The sequence below is a fragment of the Schistocerca cancellata genome, chromosome 8 (genome assembly GCF_023864275.1).
Source record: "Schistocerca cancellata isolate TAMUIC-IGC-003103 chromosome 8, iqSchCanc2.1, whole genome shotgun sequence".
NCBI classification, from domain to species: Eukaryota; Metazoa; Arthropoda; class Insecta; order Orthoptera; family Acrididae; genus Schistocerca; species Schistocerca cancellata.
This window is the reverse complement of record NC_064633.1, coordinates 549,706,025-549,723,377: the sequence shown is the minus strand read 5'-3', so window position 1 is coordinate 549,723,377 and position 17,353 is coordinate 549,706,025. Positions and strand designations below refer to the sequence as shown.

The following is a 17,353-nucleotide window of genomic DNA, read 5'->3' as shown; positions in this document are numbered from 1 at the left end:
GCTACGCTCTTCTAGAGACCTACGGTACACCGCTGCAAGAAGGGGGGCAAGTTCCTTCGCGTACTCTGTGTAAAACTGAACTGGTATCCCATCAGGTCCAGAGGCCTTTCCTCTTTTGAGCGATTTTAATTGTTTCTCTATCCCTCTGTCGTCTATTTCGATATCTACCATTTTGTCATCTGTGCGACAATCTAGAGAAGGAACTACAGTGCAATCTTCCTCTGTGAAACAACTTTGGAAAAAGACATTTAGTATCTCGGCCTTTAGTCTGTCATCCTCTGTTTCAGTACCATTTTGGTCACAGAGTGTCTGGACATTTTGTTTTGATCCACCTACCGCTTTGACATAAGACCAAAATTTCTTAGGATTTTCTGCCAAGTCAGTACATAGAACTTTACTTTCGAATTCATTGAACGCCTCTCGCATAGCTCTCTTCACACTACATTTCGCTTCGCGTAATTTTTGTTTGTCTGCCAGGCTTTGGCTATGTTTATGTTTGCTGTGAAGTTCCCTTTGCTTCCGCAGCAGTTTTCTAACTCGGTTGTTGAACCACGGTGGCTCTTTTCCATCTCTTACGATCTTGCTTGGCACATACTCATCTAACGCATATTGTACGATGGTTTTGAACTTTGTCCACTGATCCTCAACACTATCAGTACTTGAGACAAAACTTTTGTGTTGAGCCAACAGGTACTCTGAAATCTGCTTTTTGTCACTTTTTCTAAACAGAAAAATCTTCCTACCCTTTTTAATATTCCTATTTACGGCTGAAATCATCGATGCCGTAACCGCTTTATGATCGCTGATTCCCTGTTCTGCGTTAACTTTTCCAAATAGTTCGGGTCTGTTTGTCACCAGAAGGTCTAATATGTTATCGCCACGAGTCGGTTCTCTGTTTAACTGCTCAAGGTAGTTTTCAGATAAAGCACTTAAAAAAATTTCACTGGATTCTTTGTCCCTGCCACCCGTTATGAACGTCTGAGTCTCCCAGTCTATATCCGGAAAATTAAAATCTCCACCCAGAACTATAACATGGTGGGGAAATCTACTCGAAATATTTTCCAAATTATCCTTCAGGTGCTCAGCCACAACAGCTGCTGAGCCAGGGGGCCTATAGAGACATCCAATTACCATGTCTGAGCCTGCTTTAACCGCGACCTTCACCCAAATCATTTCGGATCTCCGTCAATTTCCTTCGATACTATTGCACTTCTTATCGCTATAAACACGCCTCCCCCTTCACTGTTCAGCCTGTCTCTGCGGTATACATTCCAATCTGAGTTTAGGATTTCGTTACTGTTTACGTCTGGTTTCAGCCAACTTTCTGTCCCTAGTACTATATGGGCGTTGTGATCGTTTATTAATGAGAGCAGTTCTGGGACCTTTCTATAGACGCTCCTGCAGTTTACTATTAGCACATTAATATTGTTATTCCCTGTTGCATTTTGCCTACTCCTATCTTGCCGCGTCTCAGGAGGCGTCTTGTCGGGCCTAGGGAGGGGATTCTCTAACCTAAAAAACCCCCGTGTGCACTCCATACGTACTCCGCTACCCTTGTAGCCGCTTCCGGCGTGTAGTGCACGCCTGACCTATTCAGGGGGACCCTACATTTCTCCACCCGATAGCGGAGGTCGAGAAATTTGCACCCCAGATGTCCGCAGAATCGTCTGAGCCTCTGGTTTAAGCCTTCCACTCGGCTCCAAACCAGAGGACCGCGATCGGTTCTGGGAACGATACTACAAATAGTTAGCTCTGATTCCACCCCGCGAGCGAAGCTTTCCGCCTTCACCAATTCCGCCAACCGCCTGTACGAACTGAGGATGACCTCTGAACCCAGACGGCAGGAGTCATTGGTGCCGACATGAGCAACAATTTGCAGTCGGGTGCACCCAGTGCTCTCTATCGCCGCCGGTAGGGCCTCCTCCACATCTCGGATGAGACCCCCCGGCAAGCAGACAGAGTGAACACTGGCCTTCTTCCCCGACCTTCTCGCTATTTCCCTAAGGGGCTCCATCACCCGCCTAACGTTGGAGCTCCCAATAACTAATAAACCCCTCCCCCCGTGTGCCTGCTCGGACCTTGCTGAAGGAGCAGCCACATGTCCCCTCACAGGCAGAGCGGGCGATGCCACACGGCCAGCCTCCACATTGACCTTCCGCCTCGTGCGCCGCGAACGCCGCTGAACCCGCCACTCCCCTTGGGGAGAGGGTGGCCCAACCGCGCCCGGTACCCGCGAAGATGTCTCGACAGCAGGGACAGTGGGTGAAGCATGTAACACCTGGGATGTACCTTGCGACGCACCAGACTCCCCACTGCCGCTACACTCCGAGGCAGCAGCCTGAAGACGGCTGATCGCGGCCATCAACACGCTCAGCTGTTCGCGAACAGTGGCCAGCTCCTCCTGCGTCCGTACACAGCAGTCACACATCCTATCCATCCTAAGGAAACAATTTACTGAAGAGAGTTAATCAACCTTTAACTAGACTGCTAATTCACTAAAGGCGGCTGCTTATTCACTAAACTGTGGTTGCTAGTCACTTCTTGTAGAAAACAATGAAAATAGCACTACCTGTCTCTGGACTGTATTGAAAACAAACACTAGCACTACTGGCACTATGGTTGACTACAGGGACTCTCTCTGACTGTATTCAAAACAAACACGAAATCTATGGAACACTATTAAGAGCACTCGAAAATTAAAGCTTCCTAAAAGCAAATACACACGGAAGAAGAAGTGACAAGTAAGAAAAATACAGTTAATACTTAAATTAAGGTAGCTCGCTGCACAGCAGACGTGAAGCAGGCGGCAGTTACGACGACACACTGATGAGCAATACTCAAGTATAGGTCGAACGAGTGTTTTGTAACCCACCTCCTTTGTTGATGGACTACATTTTCTAAGGACTCTCCCAATGAATCTCAACCTGGTACCCGCCTTACCAACAATTAATTTTATATGATCATTCCACTTCAAATCGTTTCGCACGCATACTCCCAGATATTTTACAGAAGTAACTGCTACCAGTGTTTGTTCCGCTATCATATAATCATACAATAAAGGATCCTTCTTTCTATGTATTCGCAATACATTACATTTGTCTATGTTAAGTGTCAGTTGCCACTCCCTGCACCAAGTGCCTATCCGCTGCAGATCTTCCTGCATTTCGCTGCAATTTTCTAATGCTGCAAGTTCTCTCTATACTACAGCATCATCTGCGAAAAGCCGCACGGAACTTCCGACACTATCTACTAGGTCATTTATATATATTTTGAAAAGCAATGGTCCCATAACACTCCCCTGTGGCACGCCAGAGGTTACCTTAACGTCTGTAGACGTCTCTCCATTGATAACAACATGCTGTGTTCTGTTTGCTAAAAACTCTTCAATCCAGCCACACAGCTGGTCTGATATTCCGTAGGCTCTTACTTTATCAGGCGACAGTGCGAAACTGTATCGAACGCCTTCCGGAAGTCAAGAAAAATAGCATCTACCTGGGAGCCTGTATCTAATATTTTCTGGGTCTCATGAACAAATAAAGCGAGCTGGGTCTCACACGATCGCTGTTGTTTGGCGAAGCTGCAACGTTTCCTCGCGGCAATGTCACGCCACCGTCTCAGGTGCAGTAGGTCAGTTGGTGTCGCCTCAGGCTGTTGTTCCACGTAGCATACGGCGGCCTCGAGAGCAGCGTAGCCGTCGGTGTGACTCCTCATCGGTGCAGCCTCTGCCTCGTCTCTCTCACACTGCGGTGGAATGTTAACCACGTCAGTTATAGAAGAGTCTGTCACTTCCAACTGTTCGTCCGAATTTAACCACTCGCCTACTTCCGCCTCTTCTGCCTCTTCACACCCTGGCAATCTTCTGATTAAATTACACAATGGTTGATCGTCCTCATCTGCTAAATCTTCAGTTTCTGTGTCTGGCATACTTTCCTGTAGAATTTTTGTCCATGACTTAGAAATTGTGTCTGACTTTATTTCGCTGCACGATTCGCTAATCCAGTACACGACGTCCTTCAATGTCACTTTCTTCAAAGCTCCTACAATGCTTTCGTTGTCTTTGGAATGCGGGATTGACTGTAGCAATCGCCGTTGATACTTTTTTTTTTTTTTTTAGACATTGCAGAACGCCCTGATCCATGGGCTGAATGAGACAGTAACGTTTGGTGGGAAAAACAAGACGCGGATACCGTCGCACTGCAGTTCTCCTGCACTTGGATGTGAGGACGCATTATCCATGAGGAAACTTGTTTTGCATGGCAGTCCTCTTTCTTTTAAAAAATTCACACTAAGCAGTTTCAGAAGGATGTAGGTTGCAGTAGGTACTGGGAGATGAAGAAGCTTGCACAGGATAGAGTTGCATGGAGAGCTGCATCAAACCAGTCTCAGGACTGACGACCACAACAACACAATGCAATCAATCAATCTTTTACAGAAACTCAACGTTATAACGTTAAACAAAACAAAACGCAAAATAAATCAGTTCAGCATTAGAGCGATGGTGTTACAGTAATAGTTCGCTCTTCTTTTCATTACTTTCTACTGTTGCAATTTCAGTGGCCAGCAGTGTATTATGTTGTTCAGCACCTGCACATTCAGATTGCGTCCTGACGTTTGTGCGGTGCGTTACAGGAGCGGTAGCGGCGGCGGCGGCGGTGGCCCGGAGGCGGACGTGGGGGCGGGGTGGCGGTCGGGCGGGCGGCTGACGACGCGCCAGCTGCAGACGCTGGTGAGCGAGGCGAGCGCCAACGGCGCCGGCGCCGTCGAGTGCTGCCCGTCGCGCGTCGACATGGTGGCGCCCGTCGGCGGCACCAACAAGGACGGCGACTACGTCGAGCTGTTCAACAGCGACGAGCACCAGCAGAGCTTCTTCGAGGTGTCGTGCGACGACAGCGTGGTCGACCGGCCGTGCATGTTCGTCGACCACCGGCTGCAGAACCAGTCCAAGTGCGTGCAGAAGTACTCCTACTCGTACGCGCTGGTACGCGAGCCCCAGCAGAGCGGCTGGCGGCTGGACTACGTGCGCGTGCGCAGCGGCTGCAGCTGCGAGATCACGCCCCGCGCGCCGCCCCACGCCAGCCCCCACCCGCACCCCCGCGGCAAGGCGCGCCGGCGCGACAAGAGCAAGCGCAGGCAGCGCACGCCCGACTGACCCGCGCCGCGCCCTCTAACACTGTACCCGTCTCGGCCCTACCGAGGTGTTGCCGTTTCGTATGCGGGATGACCGAGACTGCGCAGTCTGTCGCGGACTGCGATCGCAGTTATCCTCAGTGACTCATTTCAGTGTCCTCGTTTACGCTGTGTTCTACCGCTATTGCAGTGACGGAGATATTTATACACCCACTAATTTCACCCCCCCCCCCCCCACCTCGTCACACATGCGTCGTTTCTAGTACTCTGCATATTCCCCAGCCAACTGTGTCGCAATTCTCTGCAAGTGCTCAAATCCGAGATGTTCACAACCAGAGGTAATGTAGGCTCTTTAACGCACCTCCTGCAGAAATTTTAGTTCAGAAAAACCTCACTGATAAACGTATAGATGCACGAACATTAACACAATAAGACAGTATTGTTACAAAATTTTAAACGAACATCACCACGTCTGCTCGACTTTGATCAGCTACTATCCCGTTGAAAATTAACCAGAGACACATTACTTCAACGAAAATTCACTTACGTCCACAGCACCAGTATAATCTCACACATTCCCTTATCTGGCAGAAGAGAAGTAGTGTGTGTCGGTGTTTCGTCGCTAGACTACGTTTTTCGTGTCTCTCACAACATAACGACCAAGCTAACAGACTGAACATTTGCGTGGTTTCAACATCGGAAAATAATGATAGCTTCTTTCCAATGGTGAAAAAATCCAACCTAACCTCAGTTGCAATCCGTTATACGCGAATTCCAAAGTTCTTCTACGGAAAGAAGTATTTAACTTAATATACGACATAACCTCACGATGCATTCCGCGTTGTGCATTAATTCCAATAGACGTCCGCTAGTAGTTTTGTGTAAATAGTGTCACTCTTCCTCAATAACACGCTAGCTGCAGAAGTATTAGGCACGCACTTTGAAAGATATGCAGCAGTATTTCTGAGTTTTTCTCTGTTACCACTACGTGTGTACCGGCCAGGAAAAAAGTGTTTGCCGCATATTGTGTTGTCGATTTCTAACGGACGCAAAGCAGCTTCGCCCTATCGATGCCTTTGGTTCAATGTTACCTCTGCATAATTGTGATTAACTGTGTGCACACATCCCCAGATCCTCTACAGGTTGCAGATTTGTGTCCAACACGTGTGGAAGTGTTCGTAATGCAGACAGCTTGTGACTTCAAGAAGGAAAGATCTGTTATAGACGTGTGCTACGCTCGCTACGGCCCAGACACCAGAACAGTCGGCAGCGTCCTCCAGTAGTGTGTAATGTCAATGTATCATACTATACTGCATACACAGTCAAAGAGCGATGCTGGCTATACCAAATGTGTACACAAGTGTCCTCATATTACTATGTAAATAAAAGATCGTAATGGCACTCACTGTGTTCGTTTCTGAAAACTCATTTTCCTTACTAGTCCATTTCCCAGCTTTCAGAAACTAAAATAACGGCTAGTTTGCTGAACTGGTCAATTCCCATGGCTGATGATCTTCTTCAGTGCACTGTAAGCCACACACGCATCATTCAAATTAAAAACATACTCAGCGATAGCACTAATATGTATTAAAAGACTTTTGGGTTTTGCTACATCATCTCTAAGTGTAAGATGGGTTTTTTACACGAGTACATTATACAAAGTACTTATCGATGTTGATACATGAGCAACAATAATCACTGTTATACCGGCAGAAATTAAGCAACACTTTACGGAACAAGATACTGCATGGGTACTTACAGTAACACTGACTTTTAATTTGTTGTTGATGCCACATGCACACAGATACAGGATGATTTAAGCTTATGAAACAATATAACATTAACAAGGGCATACCCAGAAAAGGACATGGGATTGCACCTGTCTCCTTTCACCTCCTCCCCCCCCCCCCCAAAAAAAAAACTGTTCCTTTTGCTTGATACTCCCCCACCCTGGAATCTGCAGTACAGGGTCTTTATTCACTACAGAATTCTCACACACCTATACAGTAATGAATAAATAAACATTAATTTTATGGTATATAATAACTTTTTCCTTAATTTAATTCTTGTGGCATGTTATCGCAGAATGACCAATCAAAAAATGGCAGTTGTATAGTCTTGCCCCTCGAACTAGATAAATTTCTGCAGATACCCATATCAGAGCCACTTTCCATGAAGTCTCAAAACTGTTTCGCCATTCACCAGAAACTAAACCGAGGGACCCCCACCTAGCTCAGATCCTGGGTATGCTCTTGAATATTACTGGGCTGATATTAAACATATTTTAAGTGAATACGTCACTTTAAAGTTACTCTTTAATGGAGTATAAAGGTTTGGCCGACAGACAATTCTCCGATTGAACAGAACCTCCCAGAAGATTTATTTACATTATCTGGTGATATGCTGAATACGTGAACCCGCATTCCATCCACACTTGCAGGTAAGAAAACAACTGCATTCTAAATTATGTTAAGTGTATTCACTTGCGGAAAACAAATAAATATAAAACCACACTACAGAAATGACAAATAAGTGTAATATTTGTAAGCACATCAGCAGGAGGCAATAATTTAGAGCACTTTGCTTTGAATTAGAGCTTTGTGCTTTGGATGGAGTGAGAGCCCCATATCAAACAGGAAAATGCTCAGTACTTGACTTGCTTTTGGTCTGGGCACCATGTTGGTTAGTAAACATTCTAGACATACTCGATTGGTGTTGATGAACACATTTGTTTTGCTTAACTTAATATCAGAAATGATGCATTGTGCCCTGGAGAGGCTGGATATTTCTTCGAGAAACTGCAAACCACTGTGAATGTATGGTATTAATGTTGTTGCTACTCGACCTAGAAAGGTGGGAAGTGCTTACAGATTCACACCTTCTCCGCCATAACAGATAAGCAACCACAGGTGACTACAGAATCATTTAGGACCAATACTGCATCAAACGTTGTAGGAAAATTCTGGTAGAATACAAATACTTCTGAATTAACCGTTTCAGATCTGAATTTTTTCCGTACGAAGGAAAATTTTTCTTTATTCTGTAATGCTCTCAGGTGATTTTTTAATGATTTTAGACGCAAGATTTATGCAAAAATATGCATCCTGTTTCAAAATTATACATTTTTTTACACTTGGCTCCTTTTTATGGACCAAAATAACTAATTTTGAAATATTCACAGTTTTAATAAATAAAGTGGTCATTCACTAATTATCACGCAAAATAACGATAGTAATATTCAGTTATACAGCTGACTGCAACTATAGGTGGAATCACGAATGATGGCCGTCGAGTTTAAATTAGTTCTGTGCACTCACGTCAGGCATTCTCCGATAGCCAGTGAGCTTCCCGTACAGAGACCTGTATACACAGGGCTCTATTCCCGTAGTGTTCTGAGCGCTCTGCGGTAAATGTTGTAATCAATGCGAGCATTACATGTGACCGCAGCGTGCTATTTATCGAATTTTTATTCAATTTGTTGCGAGTTGTCATTGCTGAAAGTGGAGGTAAGCGATAAATTCTCCATAGCAAGCGAGAGGCAAGACCTGCACGATGTACGCTTTCTTCAAATTCAAAGTCCATGTCACAAATGTCGCTTGGAACCGGCAACAGTGCAGTCGCGGTCCATGCCTTGATATATGCGAACCGCCGTCGTTCGTGAATCGGACTACAGCAGACCACTTCATGTATTCTGGCGGTCGCAATCTGCTGCGCGCTGCTACTTTGACTTGTTGATACTTTTGTAGTGATGGCCAACAGTTGGCAGCACTTAAGCTTGATGAAAATATTGAACATTCACAAATTTTGTAAATTAGGTTCCCATTGGGGAAAAATATTCCTGTTGCGCAAAGACGCAATAAAAGTTAATGTACACAATTGTAGCCAGTGGGTCTGAAAGGCTTAAAAGAGATCATTCACCGAAAAACAGAGGCATTGAGTCTAGGCACACACAAAGGGAAGATAACTTGCTACTTTTTCGAGCTAGAGTAAAATACACACAAAAAACACACACACACAATGCACACATGTGCGTGCACACGCACACACCTCCACCTCCATATGGTGTCATGCTGCATTTCAGTAAGTGGACTGGTTGTGGTGGTGGTGGTGGTGGTGGTGGTGGTGGTGGCGGCGGTGGTGGTGTTGGCAAGGAAAGAGGTGGGAGAAGTAGCGCTTGATAGCAAAAAGGCCATGAGCATGAGGGATGTCGCAGCACGTCGAGAGGGCGATATCAACGCGAGCAAACCGTGCAGGAGGGGGTCGATCGCCGGTCAGTGGGGTCTGCCCCGTCTCAGGCCCCATCGGCCACTCCACTTACGACTAGAGATGGGCAAAACTGTTCTTTTCAGAGATTGGATCAGAACTGTTCACTCCCTGAAATGAATTAGCTCTTTTTCATGACTCACCACTCATTTACAATAGAAAATAAATGGAAGGCACATTGCCCTTTAAACTTGGTTTATTCCAGTACTATACCTGTATTTTGATCTTATTTGATCCTATTTTGAAGTAACACAGATAATGAGTAACAATTTTGTATTGTTTATTGAAATTTCCACGATATGACAAAGTTTTTGATTATTGATTTATTTTGCACTATCGTGGTTTTTTGGGTGATCGGAAAATGTTGTAACTTGAGATTTACATTAACAATATATTTGGCTATAATGTATTAAAATTTCATTAACCTCATACAAATACATCGCAAGCCATATATTTTTAAAGTGAATGTTTCCTTCTGAAGACGCCTAAAATCGCAAAATCCGTACCAGAATAAGAAAAAAAAATATAAATTTGACTGTAAAACGAAAGTGCTGCATATAGCCTTACGCAGAATAAAACAAGGAAAATATTGGTGTATCACATTTTGCGATACGTTTATCGGTTCGCTCGTATTTAAAGCGTAAATTCGAGTGCCCATAATAAAAATCCTATAGTAAGAGGAGTCATCAGGAACCTAATCTAATCAGTTTAAACAAATAAAAATTAAATAAAAACAATTGATGTATACATAACATAATAATGTAATATACATAGCGGTATTACTACGAAGAACAATATCCAGTAGGGACGAACTCCGATGCAGAGGCGCTGAGTTGAGCAGGTCGAGCCGCGAGCTGTATTACTGCGTGAGCTGAGACCGCAGAGACCAGAGTGACACCTGAGTTGCTTTGCTCAACGCTCTGGCTAGAGTCGAGACGGTGGGGTGAGCGTTGAGCGGGCGAGTTCCGAGGGTGGGGGAAGCGGTGAACTCACCCGCTCAGAGACAAATCGTCCGTTCCCTTGCGAGCAGGTTGTTGCAAGTAGTTCCTATGTTATCCGCTAGGTGGCTCTCTGTCCTGTTGCTCGCATCAACTGCCCAGAGGGCAGGACGTGCGACTGAAATGATCGCCGACAGAGTGCGATGCGAAGTTAAGCTGCGCCAGACAGTAGAGGAAGCACAGGGACGGCACGGCATATGTGAAACACGAATTCCAATGGGGCACTCACTGCACGACGCAGGCAGCTGAGGCAGAAGCAGGGCAGAGGCCGGCGCTGGCTGTGTTGTGTGGCGTGCACTGTGCTCTGACCAGCAGAGGTGCCGCTGATATGCTCCGTCTCTCTCTCTCTCTCTCTCTCTCTCTCTCTCTGCCGTGGGAAACGTTTGGAGCTACCATTCTTTTTTTCTGAATCACTGATTGTTCACTCCTTTGAAAGATTCAACTCTATGAATTAGTTCAAGAGCGGATCCCCCATCTCTACTTACGACGACTTCGGCACCGGCAGATGGACATCGGACGGAGATGACACAGGCTACGGACGTGGTTTATGAGGGTTCAACGTACACTCTGGCGGAGCTGTGAAACCGCCTGGCGACGACAGAACGACACGCCCAACTGACACCAACAGCCGCTTCAACCTGTAAACAAGAGCGTTCCCGGAAGCCGTCGGCACCGCGCAAAACTGAAACCTTCACGGACGAAGAAAAATCGTACCCTCCTCGCGGTAGCGTCCTTCACGACGAACCCGATGTGGAACAGGACAGCACCACACCGCTGCAATTCGGCGAGAACATGGAATTGCTGGACCAAGCACCACTGGAAAGAGACAACAGCCTTGCAGAGACGGCCGATTTCGTCCTAGTGCGACACAAACGGCTCTATCGGAGAAACTCGGAAGAAGACGCGAAGCCTCAAAAACGACGAGCGGAGACGGCTGAGACTACCAATGAGCTCACACCTGTTACCCCCAAAGTTGACAACAAGGACTACTCCACACAGACATGAAACCTCGACCTAAGAACGTCGGAACAATAAGCCGCTGCAGCAAAACAGAAACGTGTTCCAACAGTGACGATTTATTATACTGGCCAGTATGTGGAACTGAATAATGCGCTGCAGCAATAACTCTCCGGAACCCTGAAGGCCATCTTCCAGAAGGAGCGGATTTAATACTATTTTGAGTCCTCTGAGGATCAAAGAAAGGCTCTGAAATTTTTTGAGACCTACCACTTGCCACACTTCGCACATCAACCACTGGACGAACAGGAACTTAAGGTGGTGATCAAACGACTGCCTGCACAGGTCACAGAACGTCAACTCAGGGAAGCATTAAGTGAAAAAGCATTCCCTACGCCAGGGTACATCAATATAAAAGGAGAGAAGGAGATCAAGTCAGTGGTGAATTAGTAAGGCTGCCCACGTACTGCGTCAGCCTTCCTAAGGCAAAAGACAACCATAAAATCTACGACATTCGGTACCTCCTCTACACGAGCGTGCGCATACGAGATTATCGGTCCAAGAATGGGCCGACACTTCGAGCAAACGGCAAATTGTTGCCGGATGCCTCCTCGCTGCGTAAAGGGCGCTAGAGACCATCGAACCAAAGACTGCAGCCGGCCCTGCACCTCCAAAGGAAAATGTGCTAACTGTGACAAAGACCACTGCGCCTTATGGTACGGCTGTGAAAAATACCAAGCACTCCTCCGGAAATATAAAGTCCAGTTGCAACAGCAGGCCAAGAACCCGACGGTGAACATCGCCAGCGACGACTGGCAAGATACACTGTGAGGCACCAGCACAACAGCCATCCGGACAGCCCCAAATGTCAGATACTCTACAGAAGACTCCGAGACGACGGATTTCACGATCCTATGAAGACACACTGTCGCCTAGGAGAGACCAACCTCCAACATCTGCTTTCACTACAGCCACCCTACGCACCTTGACACCACCCATGTCGGACATCGCAGCTCTCCTTGTACAGCTTCAACAAAAACTTACAGGAATCCTCACGCTGGTGGAGGGAATAATCAAGGCGTTAACCACTCCTTAGGGAATGGATAATGGCCGCAGAACAAGACACGTCCAACTCTGCATTTGGAATGCCAATGGAGCAGGACGTAAACAAACTGAACTGAACGATTTTGTTAGCCGGCACAGGTTGGACATAGTTCTGATATCGGAAACTCACCTGACGGACATAGCTAGTTTCAAATTACGCAACATGCATGGTTATAGGAAGGACACGGTTGGACAACGAGGTGGCGGAACTACAGTGTTCGTCAAAAACACTTTAGGACATCATCAGGAGGATCTACCACCCCTGGAATCACTGGAAGCCACATCGGTTACAATCTTCACGGCAATAGGAAACATAACTCTGGTGGCGGCGGATCTTAGCCCCAAGAAACAGTTGGTGGCCAGAGATCTTCATGCTGTCTTCGACCGATTCAATAAGGTCTTGCTGGGAGGAGACCTTAACTCCAAACATAGAGCTTAGCATTCAGGGAGGGCCAACCGAAAGGGACAGCTATTCTACGATCTAGAGAACGATCTTCAAGTCACCATCTATGGGCCACGGGAACCGACACGCATCCTTGAATTCGCCGTCCAGGAGTCTGACGTTCTCGATATAGCGATTGTTAAAAATATCGCTGCAAATCTACAGCTCAAGACCATCCAGTACCTGTCCTCCGATCATCTACAAGTTCTCGGACTTCTAGAGGGTGGCGGCCTCCCAGGACCACATCCAAGCTCCAGAGCTGTTAACTGGGATCTCTTTGCGACAAACCTTAACAATAACGTCCGTCCGACCCAAGCAGTCTCTACAGTTTCGGAAATTGAGATCGCTGTGGCAACTTTGACAGCTGAAATCCAACGGGCAACAAGACGTGCAGCGACTGATATCTTTCGTCATGAGCATCCATTTGGAACATTCCCTCCTCATCTCACCGCCATCAAGCATCGCCGGAATACTCACAGAAAACGGTGGCAACGATACAGACAACCAGAAGAGAGAGGGCCGATGCATCGTTTGTCCCGGGAGCTACACCGCCGAGCTGAAGAATGGCTGCAAGACCTCCGGGAAACAAATATGGACGATATGTTTCTCAAGACTAGAGAAGAGTGGCAACTTGTAAGGGCACTACGCCAATCGAGACCACCAAACAGAGAAATACACGGCCCCGATGGCCTCATATACGACTTTCTTGGCCAATCTGAATTGTATGCCGACGTATATGAACACGACGTGACAGTTCCGCCCCCACATGACGCAGAGAACGCAAGGGAAGAGGACCGCATCTGATAGCGAATCGCCGACTTCCGCCAACTCCCCACACAACAGAGGTCTGTTCTTAGCACTCCCGCTGAAGTTATAAAACTAATCAGGAAGACGAACAACTCGGCGCCTGGCAAGGACTCTGTGATCAACGCTGATCTTAAGCGTCTTAGAAGAAAGGCCAACGTTCTCTTAACTCGAATTATCTACAGCTGCTTACTCAACGGCTACGTTCCTGCAGACTGGAAGACGGTGAAGACGATCCCTATTCCCAAAAGAAGAAAAAAACCAGCTATGCAAGATAGCTACCGCCCGATTAGTCTGTTGACCACATTCGGCAAAATATTGGAACGGGTGCTGCTGCAGCGTCTCAAAGACTATATGAAAGAAAATAGCATCATCTGCCTCGAACAGTTCGGCTTCCAGCCACGGTTATCGGCGGAGCTTCAGCTGCTTCGGATCACAGAGTCCATACAGCTCAACCTGGATAGACGGAACTCCACAGTTGGAGTTTTCCTAGATATCGAAAAGGCATATGATCGAGTGTGGCGTGATCAAACCAGTCTCCACGATTGTTCCATCAAGCTGATTGACAGCTTTCTACAGGACAGGCACCTGTTTGTACAAATAGATGGGAAGAAATCTTCACTGAAAACTGTCTCAGCTGGCATCCCACAGGGACTGGGGATATTGCCGTACCTGTTTAATTTGTATATTGACGACATTCACACCATTCAAAACGTTACCGCCAGTCTGTACGCCGATGACACGGCCTTCCTAGCTTCTGGAAGGAACATCGAACAACCTGTCAACAGGATGCAGCAACAACTTGTCGTCACCGAATAATGGGCAAAGAGCAATAAAATCATCCTACGCCGGATGGTGTGGCCGAGCGGTTCTAGGCGCTTCAGTCTGGAACCGCGCGACCGTTACGGTCACAGGTTCGAATCCTGCCCCGGGCATGGATTTGTGTGATGTCCTTAGGTTAGTTAGGGGACTGATGGCCTCAGATGTTAGGTCCCATAGTGCTCAGAGCCATTTGAGCCATACGAGATAGAAAATTGAATACTATGATGATGATCCGGGCACTCACGCCATTTTTCACGAGCAGGAATCTAAACCCGTCAACGAAATTAAAACTTTATACAGCAACGGTATAACCCTCCCTGCTGTACGGCTCGGCGTCTTGGGGAACAACATGTGACTCTAATATACGTAGTTTGCAACCACTAGAAAACAGGTGTCTGTAGTGGAGCCTAGGCGACCCAAGGTGGGCCAGGACGAGAGAAATGCACGAGCTGACTGGAGAAAAATTCGTCGCTGAGAAGATGAAAGACCAAGTAACTCATCTTTTTCACAAATCGGGGAAATGTCCGCCAACTTTCGAATGTAGGCCAGGCCCTACCACGACACTGGCACAAATACAAGGCCCCTCGAGCCATTATTGTATTCCCACAGGACCATCAAAGATGATGTAATCTTCAGTTACTCGGTATTTCACATGTAAATAGTTACAGTCAATCACTCGTACAATTACCTAACCAACACCGTCAAAGGACACAACAATTACCTAACCAACACCGTCAAACGACACAAGGACCCACAGGGAGCCCAAGTCCCTTTGCAAGCGAATCCACAATAAAGTGAAGCTATTTCACACACCTTACCACTTCAGAAGAAAAAATCGCCGCCAAAGACGATCACTCCTTGGACATAACAAGTGCAAAAAAAGGGGGGACGTTCGTGTATAGGAATGTGGCATCACCAGTGATGGTTAGGGATCCAGGAAGTAAAGGTGTGGAGATTCCTCCTCCTTGGGTATTGTTGGGGTGAGGAGGAAGATAGATTCAGGGTAAAGGATCTGCAAAAATCATATGGAACCCAGTCCCTTCTAACATCCACAGAAACCTTCCAGAACCTCACCCCCGAGGCTCCCCCCCCTCCTCACCTCAGCCCCAGACACCCACTTTCTACATGCTCCCAAATATCCCCAAACACAACTATCCTGGACGCCCTATTGCAGCTGACTGTTGTGCTCCCACTGAAAGAATTTCTGTTCTCTTTGACCAAAACTTCCAACCAATTGCCTGAAAGCTAGCCAGTCACATCAAAGATACTAACCATGTCCTTCGCTAACTCCGCCATCAGCACCCCTTTACCTCATGGATCCCGACTCGTTACTATTTATGCTACCTCCCTAAACACCTATGTCCCTCATCCACATGGTCTTGCCACCACCTCTCCCAATGTCCTTCACACTCCAAACCAACCACCTTACTCCATGGGCACCAGTATGGCGCCTCTTACGCTGAAGTCAGCATAGATATAGAGGAAACATTCCAATCCTCTAAGAACTCCCAATCTCTAGTGTGGTTCAGGTTCATTGATGATATCTTTGTGATACAATTCAGAGAGTACTTGCGTCATATACACATTCCTTTACAATCTCAACACCTCCTCTCCCATCCACTTCACCTGGTCCTCCACTACCCAGCATGCCACGTTCCTGGACATTGACTTTCATCTCTCCAATGTCTCTATCCAAACCTCTGTCCATGTCAACCCACTAAATAGTGACTGTATCTGCATTTCCACACCAAAAAATTCCTTCCATACAGCCTATCCTCTGTTGGACAAAGTATCTTCAGTAGCTATAACTACCTTGCCCAGTGTGCTGAAAGTCTCATGAAGGCCTTCACAGAAAGGCACTAAAGGCACTACCCCTCCCCTCCCCTACCTCTAGATGTAGTCCACAAATTGATTTTCTGTGCTACATCCACACACATACCACAATCCCATCACTAGCTCCAAGAATAAGCAACAAAGGCCAGCTGCCCTTGTCACCTAATATCAACCTGGACCAGAACATCTGAACCATATTCTTCATTAGGGTTTTCATTATCTCTCATTCAGCCCTGAAATGAGGGACGTGCTATTCAATATCCTTCCTACCCATCCTAAAGCAGTGTTACATAACGCACCCAACCTACACAACATCCTAGTCCATCCCTACGCCACACTCAATAGCAGTTCCTCGCCACAGGGATCATAGCCTGTGGTGGAGCATGGTGCAAGACCTGCCCAATCCACCCACCCAACACCTGCTACTCCAATCCCATTACAGGATTACCCTAATCCACCAGAGAATGGGCCACATGCGAAAGCTCCTATGTTTTATACCAACTCTGCTGCAAACACTATACAGCTTTTTATGTCAGTATGACTGTCAACCAGCTGTCCACCCAGATAAATGGCCACTGACTACCTGTTGCCAAGAACATAGTTGAATCCCTGGTAGCACAACATGCAACTGAGCACAACATTCTCAATTTCAATGGCCACTTCATAACCCAGGGGCCAGCCGCGGTGGTCGTGCGGTTCTGGGCGCTCCAGTCTGGAGCCGCGCTGCTGCTACGGTCGCAGGTTCGAATCCTGCCTCGGGCATGGGTGTGTGTGTTGTCCTTAGGTTAGTTAGGTTTAAGTAGTTCTCAGTTCTAGGGGACTGATGACCACAGCAGTTGAGTCCCATTGTGCTCAGAACGATTTGAACCATTGGCTCGGACCCCTAGGCCGTACGCGCATACCTAGTAAGGCTAGTATGCGCGTACAGCATAACGTCAAAAATCGAAATTCAAAATATTGCATATTTAACAATCACAATCATAACCCAGGCCATCTGGATCCT

The 17,353-nt window shown here is 46.8% G+C and overlaps 1 protein-coding gene across 1 annotated transcript in view; it reads left to right on the top strand.

The window, feature by feature from the left end:
- The window catches only part of LOC126095004 (uncharacterized), a 646,737-nt gene extending 640,216 nt beyond the window's left edge, over positions 1–6,521 (top strand). The window contains exon 5 of the mRNA XM_049909661.1: positions 4,630–6,521. Within this exon, the coding sequence (XP_049765618.1) occupies positions 4,630–5,149 (520 nt within the window). The 3' untranslated portion in view covers positions 5,150–6,521. The remainder of the gene's footprint in view (positions 1–4,629) is intronic.
- The last annotated feature ends 10,832 nt before the right edge of the window (positions 6,522–17,353 follow it).